This window comes from Hypanus sabinus, chromosome 2, assembly GCF_030144855.1.
Source record: "Hypanus sabinus isolate sHypSab1 chromosome 2, sHypSab1.hap1, whole genome shotgun sequence".
Lineage (NCBI taxonomy): Eukaryota > Metazoa > Chordata > Chondrichthyes > Myliobatiformes > Dasyatidae > Hypanus > Hypanus sabinus.
This window is the reverse complement of record NC_082707.1, coordinates 210,938,249-210,955,562: the sequence shown is the minus strand read 5'-3', so window position 1 is coordinate 210,955,562 and position 17,314 is coordinate 210,938,249. Positions and strand designations below refer to the sequence as shown.

Genomic DNA, 17,314 nt, shown 5'->3' with positions numbered 1-17,314 from the left:
CACTGGAGATATTATAATGAGAGATGCAGAGATGGCAGAGGAACTGAATGCGTATTTTGCATCAGTCTTCACAGTGGAAATCCTTTGCTGTATACCGGACATTCAAGAGTGTCGGCGAAGTGAAGTACATGCAGTGAGAATTATGAAAGAAGTGAAAGAAAGCTTAATGGTCTGAGGGTGGATAAATCTCCTGGACCTGCTGGAATTGTTGTGGAAAAGGTATTACTCGGACACAAAGGGAGATTGCCAGTCTTTATTGTAACATGATATCATGGAGAGTTCATCCTTCTAAAAGCAGAGTTCCAAGACACCATCTGACAATGGGTCACGCTCTTATTTATATCCCAAGCATACGAGGGAAAAACACACAAATCAGGAGGAACTTCAATGGCAGTTCTGCTGAGTAGCAATTTGCAGGACATGTCCTTGAGCAGTTACACATTTACTTCAGTGTTAATTTCTCAAAAGAGTTTATCAGACAGGCTAAAAGAGTATATCAGACATGTGATGATTCTTAGAACAACAAATACATACATAGTTATTTTAGTCGGCCTGACTGAAAGGTACGTTGTCAGCAGCACAGAGTGCATTAGTCACAGTAGACTTTGATTTTACGTTTGAAGATGATTAACCCTTCCTTGCTCAGTACAATGTCATCTCTGGGTATTTTCTTCCAGTTCAAGTACAGAACACTGCTGTGAAGAAAAAATACTCTATAACCCCTTAGTATCTAGCTAGTAACAAAATTTCTTCCACAGGAATGCACCCTCGGGTTCTGAAGGAAGTAGCTGGAGAGATTGCAGAGGCATTAACAATGATCTTTCAAGAATCGATAGATTCTGGCATTGCTTTGGATGACTAGAAAACTGCAAATGTTTCTCCACTAATTAAGAAGGGTGGGAGGCAACAGAAAGGAAACTATAGATCTGTTAGCCTGACATTAGTGGTTGGAAAGTTGTTGGAATCGATAGTTCGGGATAAGATTATGGAGTTTTTTGAGGAAATTACAAGCAGGGTAGACAAAGGAGATGCAGTAAATGTGGTGAACTTGGATTTTCAGAAGGCCTTTGACAAGATGCCACACAGGAGGCTGCTTAGCAATATGAGAGCCCATGGAATTACAGGGAAGTTACTCTCATGGGTGGAGCATTGATTGATCGGCAGAAAGCAGAGAATAGGAATAAACGAATCTTATTCTGGCTGGCTGTTGGTTACCAGTGGAATTCCACAGCTATCGGTGTTGGGACTGCAACTTTTTATGATGTATATCAATGACTTGGACCATGGGATTAATGGATTTGTGGCTAAATTTGCCGATGATACAAAGATCGATGGAGAAGCAGGTGATGTTGAAGAAACAGAGACCCTGCAGAGAGACTTAGATAGTTTAAGGGAACGGGCAAAGAAGTGGCAAATGAAATACAATGCTGGAAAGTGTATGGTCATGCACTTTGGCGTAAGAAATAAATGGGAAGACTATTATTCAGATGGGGAACAAATTCAAAATGCAGAGATGCAAAGGGATTTGAGAGTCCTTGTGCAGAATACCAACAGCACCTCTTTCACTTCAGACAGTTGAGGAAGTTTGGTATGGGCCCCCAATTCCTAAGAACTTTCTGCAGGGGCACAATTGACAGCATCCTGACCGGCTGCATCATTGCCTGCTATGGGAACTGTACCTCCCTTAATTGCAGGACTCTGCAGAGAGTGGTGTGGACAGCCCACTGCATCTGTAGTTGTGAACTTCCCATGATTCAGGACATTTACAAGGACAGGTGTGTAAAAAGGTTCTGTAGAATCATTAGGGACCTGAGTTACCCCAACCACAATCTATCCAGCTGCTACCATCCGGGAAACGGTACCGCAGCATAAAAGCCAGGACCAACAGGCTCCGTGACAGCTTCTTCCACCAGGCCATCAGACTGATTAACTCACGCTGATAGAGTGTACTCTATATTAAATTGACCATCCTATTTATTATAAATTATTATGATTGCACATTGCACATTTAGACAGAGACGTAACGTAAAGATTTTTACTCTTCATCTATGTGAAGGATGTAAGAAATATAGTCAATTCAATAAAGGTTAACTTCCAGGTTCAGTCAGTGGTGAAGAAGGCGATTGCAATATTGGCATTCATTTCTAGAGGTACAGGATATAACAGCAGGGATGTAATGTTGAGGCTCTATAAGGCACTCATGAGACCACTCTTAAGAGTATTGTGTGCAGTTTTGGGCTCCTTATTTTAGAAAGGATATACCAACGGTTCAGAGAAGATTCACAAGAATGATTCCAGGAATGAAATGAGCATGGCTTCATCTTGCCAGTAGAGGAGGCCATGGATAGACATATCAGAATGGGAATGGGACGTGGAATTAAAATGTGTGGCCACTGGGAGATCCTGCTTTCTCTGGCGGGCACAGCGTAGGTGTTATAAGGTCTCCCAGTCTGTGCCGGGTCTCACCAATATACAGAAGGCCACGCCTGTCTATCCATGGCCTCCTCTACTGTCAGGATGAAGCCACACTCAGGTTGGAGGAACAACGCCTTATATTCCGTCTGGGTAGCCTCCAACCTGATGGCATGAATATTGATTTTGCTAACTTCCATTAATGCCCCCCTCCCTTCTTACCTCATCCCTTATTTATTTATTATCCCATCCCCTCCTTTTTTCTCTCTCTGCCCTTCTCACAATTACTCCCTCCTTGCCTGCTCTCCATTTCCCCCTTTCTTTCTCCCTAGGCCTCCCATTCCATGATCCTTTCCCTTCTCCAGCTGTGTATCCCTTTTGCCAATCAACTTTTGCACTCTTGGCTTCATCCCTCCCCCCTCGTATCTTCTCCTATCATTTCGGATCTCCCCCCCTCCCCCTCCCACTTTCAAATCTCTTACTATCTCTTCTTTCAGTCAGTCCTGACGAAGGGTCTCAGCCTGAAATGTCGTCTGTGCTTCTTCCTATAGATGTTGCCTGGCCTGCTGCATTCTACCAGCATTTTTTGTGCGTGTTGCTTGAATTTCAGGCATCTGCAGATTTCCTCATGTTAGATATGCCCAAGTTATTTCCCATGGTAGGGGAGTCTAGGACAAGAGGGCATGACTTCAGGATTGGAGGACTTTCATTTAGAACAGAGAGGTGGAGAAATTACTTTAGTCAGAGGGTGGTAAATCTGTGGAATTTGTTGCCACGAATGGCTGTGGAGACCAAGTCATTGGGTGCATTTAAGGCAGAAATAAATAGGTTCTTGATTAGCTAGGGCATCAAAGGCTATGGGGAGAAGGGAGGGGAGTTGGGATGACTGGAAGAATTGGATCAGCCATGATTGAATGGCAGAGCAGACTCGAAGGGCTGAATGACCTACTTCTGCTCCTATACCTTATGGTCTTATTGCATATACTGTAGCACCCTCAGTCCTGTATTCATCTCCCATTTCAATTTTGACCCCTTCTACACTGCAACTCATTGCGTTGACTGCAATTTTGCCCTATCAACAGCCTGCTTACAACCTTACTTTACACTACCTCAATTTTTAAACCAACTGCCCCAACCTTAGCACTGTCACTCCAGTTGCACTCCCCCTACCAAATTAGTTTAAAGCCTCCCAAACAGCTCTTGCAAACCTACCCGCAAAAATACTGATTTCCCTCAGTTTCAGGTGTAATCCGTTCCTTTTGTACAGGTTGTATCTTCCCCAGAAGAGATCTCAATGATCCAGAACTCTGAACCCCTGCCCCGGTTCCTCAACCACACATTTACCTGCCAAATGCTCCTATTCTTACCTTCACTGGCAATAGCACAAACAGCAATCTAGAGATTACTACCCTGGTGTCCTGCTTTTTTAGCTTTCTGTCTAATTCCCTATATTCTGTCTTCAGGACCTCTTCATCTTTCCATGCCCATGTCAACGGTGCTAATATATACCCTCCTCCTTTAGAATGCCATGGACCCAATCCAAGACATTGCTTAGCCTGGCACCCGGGAGACAAAATACAATCCGAGTGTCTCTATTCCTCAAACTGTGGAATTTCTTCTCACTACTGCAGCCCTCTTCACCTCTCTTCTATTTTGAGCCACAGAACCAGAGACCTGGTCGCTTCAGCTCCACCCCCGCACCCTCCCTCCCCCACCCCCCACAGTAGGTTGTCCTCCTCAACAGTGTCCAAAACAATATACTTATTAGTGAGAGGAACAGCCACAGGGCATTCTGCATTGGCCGCTCATTTCCCTTCCTTCTTCTTTACAGTCACCTTCTGCCTCCTCAAGCAACCTTTGGGTGAAAGTGCCTTCCTGCAGCTCTTATCTATCATTTGTTCAGACTCCCACATGAGCTGAATGTCATCAAGCTGCAGCTTCAGTTCCCGAACAAGACTGCCCAGGAAGTCTGCTCCATCATTCCATCATGGATGATTTATTGTCCCTCTGAACCCCATTCTCCTGCCTTCTCGCCATTACACAGAAACATAGAAAAAACATACAGTACAATACAGACCCTTTGGCCCACAAAGCTGTCCCTACCTTAGAACAATCTAGGCTTTATCCATAGCCCTCTATTTTTCTAAGCTCCATGTAGCCATCCAGGAGTCTCTTAAAAGACCCTATCGTTTCTGCCTCCACCACCACTGTTGCCGGCAGCCCATTCCACGCACTCGCCACTCACTGTGTAAAAAACTTACCCGACATCTCCTCTGTACCTGCTTCCAAGCACCTTAAAATTATGCCCTCTTGTGCTAGCCATTTCAGCCCTGGGGAAAAGCCTCTGACTATCCACATGATCAATGCCTCTCATCATCTTGTACACCTCTACCAAGTCACCTCTCATCCTCCGTCGCCCCAAGGAGAAAAGGCAGAATTCACTCAACCTGTTCTCATAAGGCATGCTCCCCAATCCAGGCAACATGCTTGAAAATCTCCTCTGCACCCTTTCTATGGTTTCCATGTCCTTCCTATAGTGAGGCGACCAAAATTGAGCACAGTACTCTAAGTGGGGTCTGACCAGGGTCTTATATAGCTGCAACATTACCTCTTGGCTCTTAAACTCAATCCTACGATTGATGAAGGCCAATACACCGTATGTCTTCTTAACTACAGAATCAACCTGCATAGCAGCTTTGAGTGTCCTATGGACTGGGACCCCAAGATCCCTCTGCTCATCCACACTGCCAAGAGTCTTACCATTAATATTATATTCTGCCATCATATTTGACCTACCAAAATGAACCAACTCACACTTATCTGGGTTGAACTGCATTTGCCACTTCTCAGCCCAGTTTTGCATCCTATCAATGTCCCGTTGTAACCTCTGACAGCCCTCCATACTATCCACAACATCCCCAACCTTTGTGTCATCAGCAAACTTACTAATCCATCCCTCCATATCCTCATCCAGGTCATTTATAAAAATCACCAAGAGTAAGGGTCCCAGAACAGAACCCTGAGGCACACCGCTGGTCAGCAGCCTCCATGCAGAATATGACCCATCTACAACCACTCTTTGCCTTCTGTGGGCAAGCCAGTTCTGGATCGACAAAGCAATGTCCCCTTGGATCCCATGCCTCCTTACCTACTCAATAAGCCTTGCACAGGATACCTTATCAAATGCTTTGCTGAAATCCATATACACTACAACTACTGCTCTACCTTCAACAATGTGTCTAGCCACATCCGCAAAAAATTCAATCAGACTTGTAAGGCATGACCTGCCTTTGACAAAGCCATGCTGACTATTCCTAATCATATTATGCCTCTCTAAATGTTCATAAATTCTGCATCTCAGGATCTTCTCCATCAACTTGCAACCACTGAAGTAAGACTCACTGGCCTATAATTTCCTGGAATATTTCTACTCCCTTTCTTGAATAAGGGAAGAACATCCGCAACACTCCAATCCTCCAGAACCTCTCCTGTCCTCATTGATTATGTGAAGATCATTGCCTGAGGCTCAGCAATTCCCTCCCTCGCTTCCCACAGTAGCCTGGGGTACATCCCCTCCGGTCCCAGTGACTTATCCAACTTGATGCTTTCCAAAAGTTCCAGCACATTCTTTCTTAATATCTACATTCTCAAACTTTTCAGTCTACTGCAAGTCATCCCTACAACTGACAAGATCCTTTTCCGTAGTGAATACTGAAGCAAAGTATTCATTAAGTACCTCTGCTATTTTTTCCGGTTCCATACATACTTTTCCATTGCCACACTTGATTGGTCCTATTCTCTCACATCTTATCCTCTTGCTCTTCACATACTTGTAGAATGCCTTGGGGTTTTCCTTAATCCTGTCTGTCAAGGCCTTCTCATGGCCCCTTCAGCTCTCCAAATTTTATTCTTCAGCTCCTTCCTGCTGGCCTTATAATTTTCTAGATTCATATCATTACCTACTTTTTTGAACCTTTCGTAAGCTCTTCTTTTCTTCTTGACTAGATTTACAACAGCCTTTGTGCACCACAGATCTTGTACCCTACCATCCTTTCCATGTATCATTGGAAGGTACCTACTTAGAACCCCACGCAAATAGCCCCTGAACATATGCCATGTTTTTTCTATATGTTTCCCTGAGAATATCTGTTTCCAATTTATGCTTCGAAGTTCCTGTCTGATAGCCTCATAGTGCCCTTACTCCAATTAAACGCTTTCCTAACTTGTCTGTTCCTATCCCTCACCAACGCTATGGTAAAGGAGATAGAATTGTGATCACTATCTCCAAAATGCTCTCCCACTGACCAGGTTTATTTCCCCATATCAGATCAAGTACAGCATCTCCTCTTGTAGGCTTATCTACATATTGTGTCAAGAAACCTTCCTGAACACACCTGACAAACTCCACCCCATCTAAACCCCTCACTTTAGGGAGATGCCAGTCAATATTTGAGAAATTAAAATCCCCACCACAACAACCCTGTTGTTATTACTCCTACATAGAAACATAGAAAATAGGTGGAGTAGGCCATTCGGCCCTTCAAGCCTGCAACGCCATTCAATATTATCATGGCTGATCATCCAACTCAGAACCCTATACCTGCTTTCTCTCCATACTCCCTGATTCCTTTAGCCACAAGGGTAATTTCTAACTCCCTCTTAAATACAGCCAATGAACTGGCCTGAACTGTTTCCTGTGGCAAAGAATTCCACAGATTCACCACTCTCTGAGTGAAGAAGTTTCTCCTTATCTCGGTCCTAAAAGGCTTCCCCTTTATCCTTAAACTGTGACTCCTCATTCTGGACTTCCCCAACATCGGGAACAATCTTCCTGCATTTAGCCTGACCAATCCCTTTAGAATTTTATATGTTTCAATAAGATCTCCCCTCAATCTTCTAAATTCCAGCAAGTATAAGCCCAGTCGATCCAGTCTTTCTTCATATGAAAGTCCTGCCATCCCAGGAATCAATCTGGTGAACCTTCTTTGTACTCCCTCTATGGCAAGAATGTCTTTCCTCAGATTAGGGGACCAAAACTGCAGAGAATACTCCAGGTGTGGTATCACCAAAGCCTTGTACAACTGCAGTAGAACCTCCTTGCTCCTGTATTCAAATCCTCTTGCTATGAATGCCAACATACCATTCACCTTTTTTCACCACCTGCTGTACCTGCATGCCCACTTTCAATGATTGGTGTACAATGACACCCAGGTCTCGTTGCACCTCCTCTTTTCGTAATCGGCCACCGTTCAGATAATAATCTGTTTTCCTGTTCTTGCAACCAAAGTGGATAACCTCACATTTATCCACATTAAGTTGCATCTGCCATGAATTTGCCCACTCACCTAACCTATCCAAGTCACCCTGCATCCTCCTCACAGCTAACACTGCCGCCCAGCTTTGTGTCATCCGCAAATTTGGAGATGCTGTATTTAATTCCCTCGTCTAAATCATTAATATATATTGTAAACAACTGGGGTCCCAGCACTGAGCCTTGCGGTACCCCACTAGTCACTGCCTGCCATTCTGAAAAGGTCCTGTTTATTCCCACTCTTTGTTTCCATTCTGCCAACCAATTCTCTATCCACATCAATAGCATACCTGCAATACCCTGTGCTTTAAGTTTACACACTAATCTCCTGTGTGGGACCTTGTCAAAAGCCTTTTGAAAATCCAAATATACCACATCCACTGGCTCTCCCCTATCCACTCTACTAGTTACATCTTCAAAAAATTCCGTAAGATTCGTAAGACATGATTTTCCTTTCTCAAATCCATGCTGACTTTGTCCGATAATTTCACCTGTTTCCAAATGTGCTGTTATCACATCTTTGATAACTGACTCTAGCAATTTCCCCACCACCAATGTCAGGCTAACCGGTCTATAATTCCCAGGTTTCTCTCTCCCTCCTTTTTTAAAAAGTGGGGTTACATTAGCCACCCTCCAATCCTCAGGAACTAATCAAGAATCTAAAGAGTTTTGAAAAATTTTCACCAATGCATCCGCTATTTCTTGGGCTACTTCCTTAAGCACTCTGGGATGCAGACCATCTGGCCCTGGGGATTTATCTGCCTTTAATCTCTTCAATTTACCTAACACTACTTCCCTACTAACATGTATTTCCCTCCGTTCCTCCATCTCACTAGACCTTTGGTCCCCTACTATTTCCGGAAGATTATTTATGTCCTCCTTAGTGAAGACAGAACAAAACCAGCAGATGAGGACAAAGGGCTTAATTAGGAAAGGGGAAAAAGGTTATGAGAGAAAGCTGGCAGGGAAACTGACTGTAAAAGCTTTTACAGATACGTGAAAAGAAAAAGATTGGTCAAGACAAATATAGGTCCTATACAGTCAGAAACAGGTGAATTGATCATAGGGAACAAAGACATGGCAGACCAATTGAATAACTACTTTGGTTCTGTCTTCATTAAGGAGGACATTAATAATCTTCTGTAAATAGTAAGGGACCGAGTGTTTAGTGAGATGGAGGAACTGAGGGAAATACATGTTAGTAGGGGAGTGGTGTTAGGTAAATTGAAGGGATTAAAGGCAGATAAATCCCCAGGGCCAGATGGTCTGCATCCCAGAGTGCTTAAGGAAGTAGCCCAAGAAATAGCGGATGCATTAGTGAAAATTTTTCAAAACTCTTTAGATTCGTGATTAGTTCCTGAGGAGTGGAGGGTGGCTAATGTAACCCCACTTTTTAAAAAAGGAGGGAGAGAGAAACCGGGGAATTATAGACCGGTTAGCCTGACATTGGTGGTGGGGAAAATGCTAGAGTCAGTTATCAAAGATGTGATAACAGCACATTTGGAAACAGGTGAAATTATCGGACAAAGTCAGCATGGATTTGTGAAAGGAAAATCATGTCTGACGAATCTTACAGAATTTTTTGAAGATGTAACTAGTAGAGTGGATAGGGGACAGCCAGTGGATGTGGTATATTTAGATTTTCAAAAGGCTTTTGACAAGGTCCCACACAGGAGATTAGTGTGCAAACTTAAAGCACTCAGTATTGCGGGTATGGTATTGATGTGGATAGAGAATTGGTTGGCAGACAGGAAGCAAAGAGTGGGAGTAAACAGGACCTTTTCAGAATGGCAGGCAGTGACTAACAGGGTACCGCAAGGCTCAGTGCTGGGACCCCAGTTGTTTACAATATATATTAATGATTTAGACGAGGGAATTAAATGCAGCATCTCCAAGTCTGTGGATGACACGAAGCTGGGCAGCGGTGTTAGCTGTGAGGAGGATGCTAAGAGGATGCAGGGTGACTTGGATAGATTAGGTGAGTGGGCAAATTCATGGCAGATGCAACTTAATGTGGATAAATGTGAGGTTATCCACTTTGGTTGCAAGAACAGGAAAACAGATTATTATCTGAACGGTGGCCGATTAGGAAAAGGGGAGGTGCAACGAGACCTGGGTGTCATTGTACACCAGTCATTGAAGGTGGGCATGCAGGTACAGCAGGCGGTGAAAAAGGCAAATCGTATGTTGGCATTCATAGCAAAAGGATTTGAGTACAGGAGTAGGGAGGTTCTACTGCAGTTGTACAAGGCCTTGGTGAGACCACACATAGAATATTGTGTGCAGTTTTGGTCCCCTAATCTGAGGAAAGACATTCTTGCCATAGAGGGAGTACAGAGAAGGTTCACCAGATTGATTCCTGGGATGGCAGGACTTTCATATGAAGAAAGACTGGATCAACTAGGCTTATACTCACTGGAATTTAGAAGATTGAGGGGGGATCTTATTGAAACATATAAAATTCTAAAGGGATTGGACAGGCTAGATGGAGGAAGATTGTTTCCGATGTTGGGGAAGTCCAGAATGAGGGATCACAGTTTAAGGATAAAGGGGAAGCCTTTTAGGACCGAGATGAGGAAAAACTTCTTCACACAGAGAGTGGTGAATCTGTGGAATTCTCTGCCACAGGAAACAGTTGAGGCTGTTCATTGGCTAAATTTAAGAGGAAGTTAGATATGGCCCTTGTGGCTAAAGGGATCAGGGGGGTATGGAGAGAAAGCAGGTACAGGGTTCTGAGTTGGATGATCAGCCATGATCATACTGAATGGCGGTGCAGGCTCAAAGGGCCTAATGGCCAACTCCTGCACCTATTTTCTATGTTTCTATTATTCAATTGGTCTGCTACGTCCTTGTTCCCCATGATCAATTCACCTGTTTCTGACTGTAAGGGACCTACATTTGTCTTAACCAATCTTTTTCTTTTCAGATATCTATAAAAGCTTTTACAGTCAGTTTTTATGTTCCCTGCCAGCTTTCTCTCATAATCTTTTTTCCCTTTCCTAATTAAGCCCTTTGTCCTCCTCTGCTAGACTCTGAATTTCTCCCAGTCCTCAGGTGTGCCGCTTTTTCTGGCTAATTTGTTTCTTCTTTGGACTTGATACTATCCCTAATTTCCCTTGTCAGCCACGGGTGCACTACCTTCCCTGGTTTATTCTTTTGCCAAACTGGGATGAACCTTTCCAGAATCAGTCTCCCTATCTGCTCCTCAATGTCCCTGTTACTATTGAGTGGTCTATATTAAAAAAAACACCCAGTAGAGTTATTGACCCTTTCCTATTCCTAACTACCACCCACAGAGACTCCATAGACAATCCCTCTATGGCATCCACCTTTACTGCAGCCATGACACTATCTTTGATCAACAGTGCCATGTCCCCACCTCTTTTGCCTCCCTCCCTATCCTTTCTGAAACATCTAAAGCCTTCGATAACCTTGGATGTTCTGACTAATCACAAACTTGTCCATTTCTGCTTCTCATATACTCAAGGACTTTGCCCCCACAGCTGTCTGTGGCAATGATTCCACAGATTTACCACCCTCTGGCTGAAGAAATTTTTCTCCTATTAACTTTAATTCTTGCCTGGAGAATGGCTTGAGTTACAGGCTGTCGTCCTCTTCGAATCTCAGTTGCTTCTCTCTCTATGAAACACGCTGGCACCTTCCTGATCAGAACCTCCGAACCTCCCTTATCTCTGAACTCCACCTGTACACCAGCAGCCTCTAACTGCTTCCAATACACCCTGTTGGGAACAAACAGAAACTTGTGAACAATGCTGCCCAATGCCCCCGAAGCACCCCAGTCTCAGCCTTCATTGCCCCAGTAATCTCAAACCCTTACACAATGAATATTGAAAGGCCTAGATGGACTGAACATGAAGATGGTATTTGCTATAGTGGGGGAGTTTAGCACCAGTGGGCACAGCCTCAGAATAGAGGAGTGTCCATTTAGAACAGAGATTAGGAGGATTTTCTTTTGCCGGGGGTGGTGAATCAGTATAATTCATTGCCACAGACAGCTGTGGACGCCAAGTCATTGAGTATATTTAAAACAATGGTTTATAAGTACTTAGAAAGGGTGGCAAAGATTTATGGGGAGAAAGCAGAAAATGGGGTTGAAAGGCAAAATATGTTAGTTATTATTAAATGGAATATGAGATTCGATGGGCTGAATGGCCTAATTCTGCTCTTATGTCTTATAGCTTCAGAGCATTGCAGTACAGAAATAGCCCCCCCCCCTCCCATGTAGTCTATGCAGAACTATTCATCTGCCTAGTCCCATCAACCTGTACCATAGCCTTCCATACCCTTCCCAAACATGTACCTATCCAAATTTTTCTTCTAACTTAATGTTACAATCCCTGGGTATTCCTATAGAACCCATGACCATTTTTAAGCCATCAGTTTGTTCTCAGTTCAGTCGTTCCCACTGGCATCAGCGGGCTGAACTTATTCACACAGATACGATAGGGTCTTTTAAGAGACTTGGATAGGTACATGGAGCTTAGAAAAATAGAGGGATATGGGTAAGCCTAGTAATTTCTAAGGTAGGGACATATTTGGCACAACTTTGTGGGCCAAAGGGCCTGTATTGTGCTGTAGTTTTCTATGTTTCAATGTTAGAAGGCCTGTATCAAGAACCCCGAATGATGGATTGCAGAGACTTGCAGAACGACGTAGCTCCAAGGAACGAGGATAGGACTGGGAGATAAGAGACAGAATTGAACTTGATGAAAGAAAGATGTTGCCTGGAGATGTTGGGGGTCTTGTAAATGGGGGGGGGGGGAAATTCAAGGCCCACAAGGTCTATGCGTCTGGACAGTGTGTAAAGTGGGAATCCCCCAACTCTAGCTTGCAGCTCTGCCTAACTCCACCCCACACCCCTCCTCGCTAGTACTAGGCTATTTCTGATGCACAGCACTCCTTCACAGAAAGGAACCCCGTCAACCTGGGACTAACCGCAGAAGTGCAGTCTCGTGCTGGGTGCAGCCTATCTCAATTGGTGGACATACTGTAGAGGTGCACAGCCTCCTTTGGCTCGAAGTCCCCGGCACTGTCTCAAAGCTACCTGCAGAAAGAAGGAGCAGTCAGATACTGCAGTGGGCTGCCAGTCTAGATGACCCCACTCAGAATCAGAATCAGGTTTAATATCTACTGGCATATGTTGTGAAATTTGTTAATGTCAGTAAATATATAATAGTTAAGTTAAATAAAGAAGTGCAAAAAAAAAAGAGAAAAAGTGAGGTAGTGTTCATGAGTTCAATGTCTATTCAGAAATCGAAGGGTAGAGGGGAAGAAACTGTTCCTGAATCGTTAAGTGTGCTTTCAGGATTTTGTACATCCTTCCTGATGTAGCAATGATAAGAGGGCATGTTCTGGGTGATGGGTGTCCTTAATGATGGACACCACCTTTTTGAGGCTCTGCTCCTTGAAGATGTCCTGCACACTATAATGCTGAGTAATTTTACAATTCTCTGCAGCTTATTTTGATCTTGTGCATTAGCCACCCCACCCCCTCCACATCAGACGGTGATGCAGCTACTTAGAACGCTTTCCACGGTACATCTGTAGAAATTTGGGAGAGTACAGCCACAACCCTAAAAAAACAATGCAAAATCTCAATTCAACTCATGGGGAATGTAAACTCAGCAATGAGATATTGTAGGTGAATTAGTGGGAATAAAGGGAGTCTATTCTTGTTGACTGTTGGTGACTAGTGATGTTCCGCTGGGATCGGTGTTGGGGCAGTTTCTTTTCACATTACATATCAATGGTTCCTTATGACTGTTACAGCCGGGGGTGGTAATGGGGTCAAGCTCCATTACCTATTAAATGCTCCCAGTAGTATGCGCCTCAAATAGCCTCTGACAACCAAGTCCAGCTCCAGAGCACCATAGAACATTACAGCACAGAAACAGGCCTTTTGGCTCTTCTTGGCTATGCCAAACCATTTTTCTGCCTAGTCCCACTGACCTGCACCTGGGCCATATCCCTCCAAACCCCTCTCATCCATGTACCTGCTCAAGTTTTTCTTAAATGTCAAAAGTGAGCCCGCATTCTCCACTTCATCTGGCAGCTCATTCCACAGTCCCACTACTCTCTGCATGAAGAAGCTCCCCCTAATGTTCCCTTTAAACTTTTCCCCCTTCACCCTTAACCCATGACCTCTGGTTTTGTTCTCCCCTAGCCTCAGTGGAAAAAGCCTGCTTGCATTCACTCTATCTATACCCATCATAATTTTATACACCTCTATCAAATCACCCCAGGCACACAGATCAGGGTAATTGTCTATCCATGGCCTCCTCTACTGTCAAAATGAATCCAAACTCAGTTTGGAGGAACAACACTTTATATACCAGCTGGGTAGCCTTCAACCTGATGGCATGAACATTGACTTCTCTAACTTCCATTAATGCCCCTCCTCCCCTTCTTACCCCATCCCTGACATATTTAGTTGTTTGTTTTTTTTCTCTCTCTCTGCCCATCACCCTGCCTGTTTTCCATCTCCCTCTGGTGCCCCCCCCCCCCCGCCGCTTTCTTTCTCCAGAGGCCTCCCGTCCCATGATCCTTTCCCTTCTCCAGCTCTGTATCACTTTCGCCAATCACCTTTCCAGCTTCTAGCTTCATCCCACCCCTCCGGTCTTCTCCTATCATTTCACATTTCCCCCTCCCCCCACTACTTTCAAATCTCTTATTATCTTTCCTTTCAGTTAGTCCTGACGAAGGGTCTTGGCCTGAAACGTCAACAGTGCTTCTCCTTATAGATGCTGCCCGGCCTGCTGTGTTCCACCAGCATTTTGTGTGTGTTGTACATAGATGAGGGTAGTGCAGTGGATGTGATTTACATGGATTTTAGTAAGGCATTTGACAAGGTTCCACACGGTAGGCTTATTCAGAAAGTCAGAAGGCATGGGAACCAGGGAAGTTTGGCCAGGTGGATTCAGAATTGGCTTGCCTACAGAAGGCAGAGGGTCGTGGTGGAGGGAGTACATTCAGATTGGAGGGTTGCGACTAGTGCTGTCCCACAAGGATCGGTTCTGGGACCTCTACTTTTCGTGATTTTTACTAACGACCTGGATGTGGGGGTAGAAGGGTGGGTTGGCAAGTTTGCAGATGACACAAAGGTTGGTGGTGTTGTGGATAGTGTTGAGGATCGTAGAAGATTGCAGAGAGACATTGATAGGATGCAGAAGTGGGCTGAGGAGTGGCAAATGGAGTTCAACCCAGAGAAGTGTGAGGTGGTACACTTTGGGAGGACAAACTCCAAGGCAGAGTACAAAGTAAATGGCAGGATACCTGGGAGTGTGGAGGAGCAGAGGGACCTGGGGGTACATGTCCACAGATCCCTGAAAGTTGCCTCACAGGTAGATAGGGTAGTTAAGAAAGCTTATGGAGTGTTAGCTTTCATAAGTCGAGGAATAGAGTTTAAGAGTTGCGGGGTAATGATGCAGCTCTATAAAACTCTGGTTAGGCCACACTTGGAGTACTGTATCCAGTTCCAGTTGCCTCACTATAGAAAGGATGTGGAAGCATTGGAAAGGGTGCAGAGGAGATTTACCAGGATGCTGCCTGGTTTTGAGAGTATACATTATGATCAGAGATTAAGGGAGCTATGGCTTTACTCTCTGGAGAGGATGAGAGGAAACATGATAGAGGTATACAAGATACTAAGAGGAATAGATAGAGTGGACAGCCAGCGCCCTCTCCCCAGAGCACCACTGCTCAATACAAGAGGACATGGCTTTAAGGTAAGGGGAGGGAAGTTCAAGGGGGATATGAGAGGAAGGTTTTTTTTTACTTAGAGAGTGGTTGGTGCATGGAATGCACTGCCTGAGTCAGTGGTGGAGGCAGATACACTAGTGAAATTTAAGAGACTACCAGACAGGTATATGGAGGAATTTAAGGTGGGGGGTTATATGGGAGGCAGAGTTTAACGGCTGGCACAACATTGTGGGCTGAAGGGCCTGTACTGTACTGTATTGTTGTATGTTCTATGTCAACCCTTTCATTTCTTCTACCAAAGACCGATTCTTTTTACACTATACGTCAACAATACCTCCTCTGCTTTCCTGCCGATCCTTGAACATTAAGCTCCCAGCTATAATGTTTCAGCTATGATTCTGTGATGCCTAGAACATCATACCTGCCAATCTGCAACTGTGCTGCAAGTTCATCTACCTCATTCTGTATAACGTGCACATTCAGATACATTGCCTTCAGACCTGTACACACCCTTTTTGATTTTGTCACACCATGCTCAACCTTTTGATTCCAAACTTCTCTGAGGTCTTACAACATCTCCACAACTGTTCTGGCACTTTGGTTCCTAGCCCCCTACAACTGTAGTTCAAACTCCACCGTGCAGCATTAATAAAATTTCCCACCAGGATATTAGTCCCCCTCCAGTTCAGGGGCAAACAATCCCTTTTGTACAATCCATCTTTGTTGGAAGAGAGCCAATCTTATCTCCTCCCTCCTACACCTACTCCTTAGCCATGTGTTAAACTGTATAATCTTCCTAGTTCGAGCCTCACTAGCACATGGCATGGGTAGCAATCCTGAGATCACAACCCTGCTGCCTTTTAAGTTAGCACCCAATTCCCTGAACTCCTCTGCAGAACTCCATCCCTCATTCTATTTACATCATTGGTATCTACATGGACCACGACTTCTGGCTGTTCACCCTCCCACTTAAGGATTCTGAGGACATGATCCAAGATATCCCAGACCCTGGCACCCGGGAATCTTATTCTTGCCCACCGATCCTCCTGTCCATTTCCCTAATTAGTGAATCTCCTATTACCTCTGCATGCCTCTTCTTGCCCCTTCCTCTGTGAATCACAGAAGCAGATTCAGTGCCAGAGACCCAACCACTGTGACTTTATTCTGTTAGGTCAAATGACCCAACAGTATCCAAAATGATATACCTGTTGCTGAGGCAGGATTGGCCACAGGGGTACACTGTACTGGCTCCTGAACCCCTGACTGTCACTCAGTTTCCTGTGTTCTGCACCTTGCGTGTAACTACCTCTCTATATGTCCTATCTATCACCCCTATCTACTATGTCCTACCTGACGTTCATCCAGTTCCACCTCCTTTGCATGGTTTGTTAGAAGCTGCAGCTGAATGCATCTCTCGCAGTTGCAGTGGTCAGGGATACTGGAAGTTTCCCTGCCTTCCCACATGCCGCAAGAGGAGCATTTCACTATCCTGCCTGTTATCTCCACCTAGCTGAGCAGATATAAAGAAGCCAAGTAAAAAACTTGAGCACAAACACAAGGAAATCTGCAGATGCTTGAAATTCACGCAACACACACAAAATGCAGGTGGAACGCAGCAGGCCAGGCAGCATCTTTAAGAAGAAGTACAGTCGACGTTTTGGGCTGAGACCCTTCGTCAGGACTAACTGAAAGAAGAGATAGTGAGAGATTTAAAAGTGGGAGGGGGAGATCTGAAATGATAGGAGAAGACCGGAGGGGGAAGGGATGAGGCTAAGAGCTCTAAAGTTGACTGGCAAAAGGGATACACAGCTGGAGAAGGGAGAGGATCATGGGACGGGAGGCCTAGGAAGAAAGAAAGGGGGAGGAGAGCAC

At 44.6% G+C, this 17,314-nt stretch overlaps 1 protein-coding gene across 14 annotated transcripts in view; it reads right to left on the bottom strand.

Annotated features, from left to right (window-relative positions):
- mlh3 (mutL homolog 3 (E. coli)) overlaps nucleotides 1-17,314 on the bottom strand; it is a 140,992-nt gene that overhangs the window by 61,979 nt on the left and 61,699 nt on the right. For 8 of the 14 annotated variants that reach the window (XR_009510842.1, XR_009510844.1, XR_009510841.1 and 5 more), the window contains exons 7-8: nucleotides 12,680-12,788; nucleotides 11,304-11,463 (exon numbers count right to left, since the gene is read on the bottom strand). The exons of 3 other annotated variants lie outside the window; for them this stretch is intronic. Coding sequence is in view for 4 of the 11 variants with exons in the window: in XM_059962908.1 (XP_059818891.1) it covers nucleotides 11,304-11,463; nucleotides 12,680-12,788 (269 nt within the window). In the remaining 7 variants the exon portion in view is untranslated. Of the gene's footprint in view, nucleotides 1-11,303; nucleotides 11,464-12,679; nucleotides 12,789-17,314 lie in introns of those variants that run through there. 3 more of the 14 variants (XR_009510856.1, XM_059962918.1, XM_059962929.1) reach the window with 2 other exon arrangements.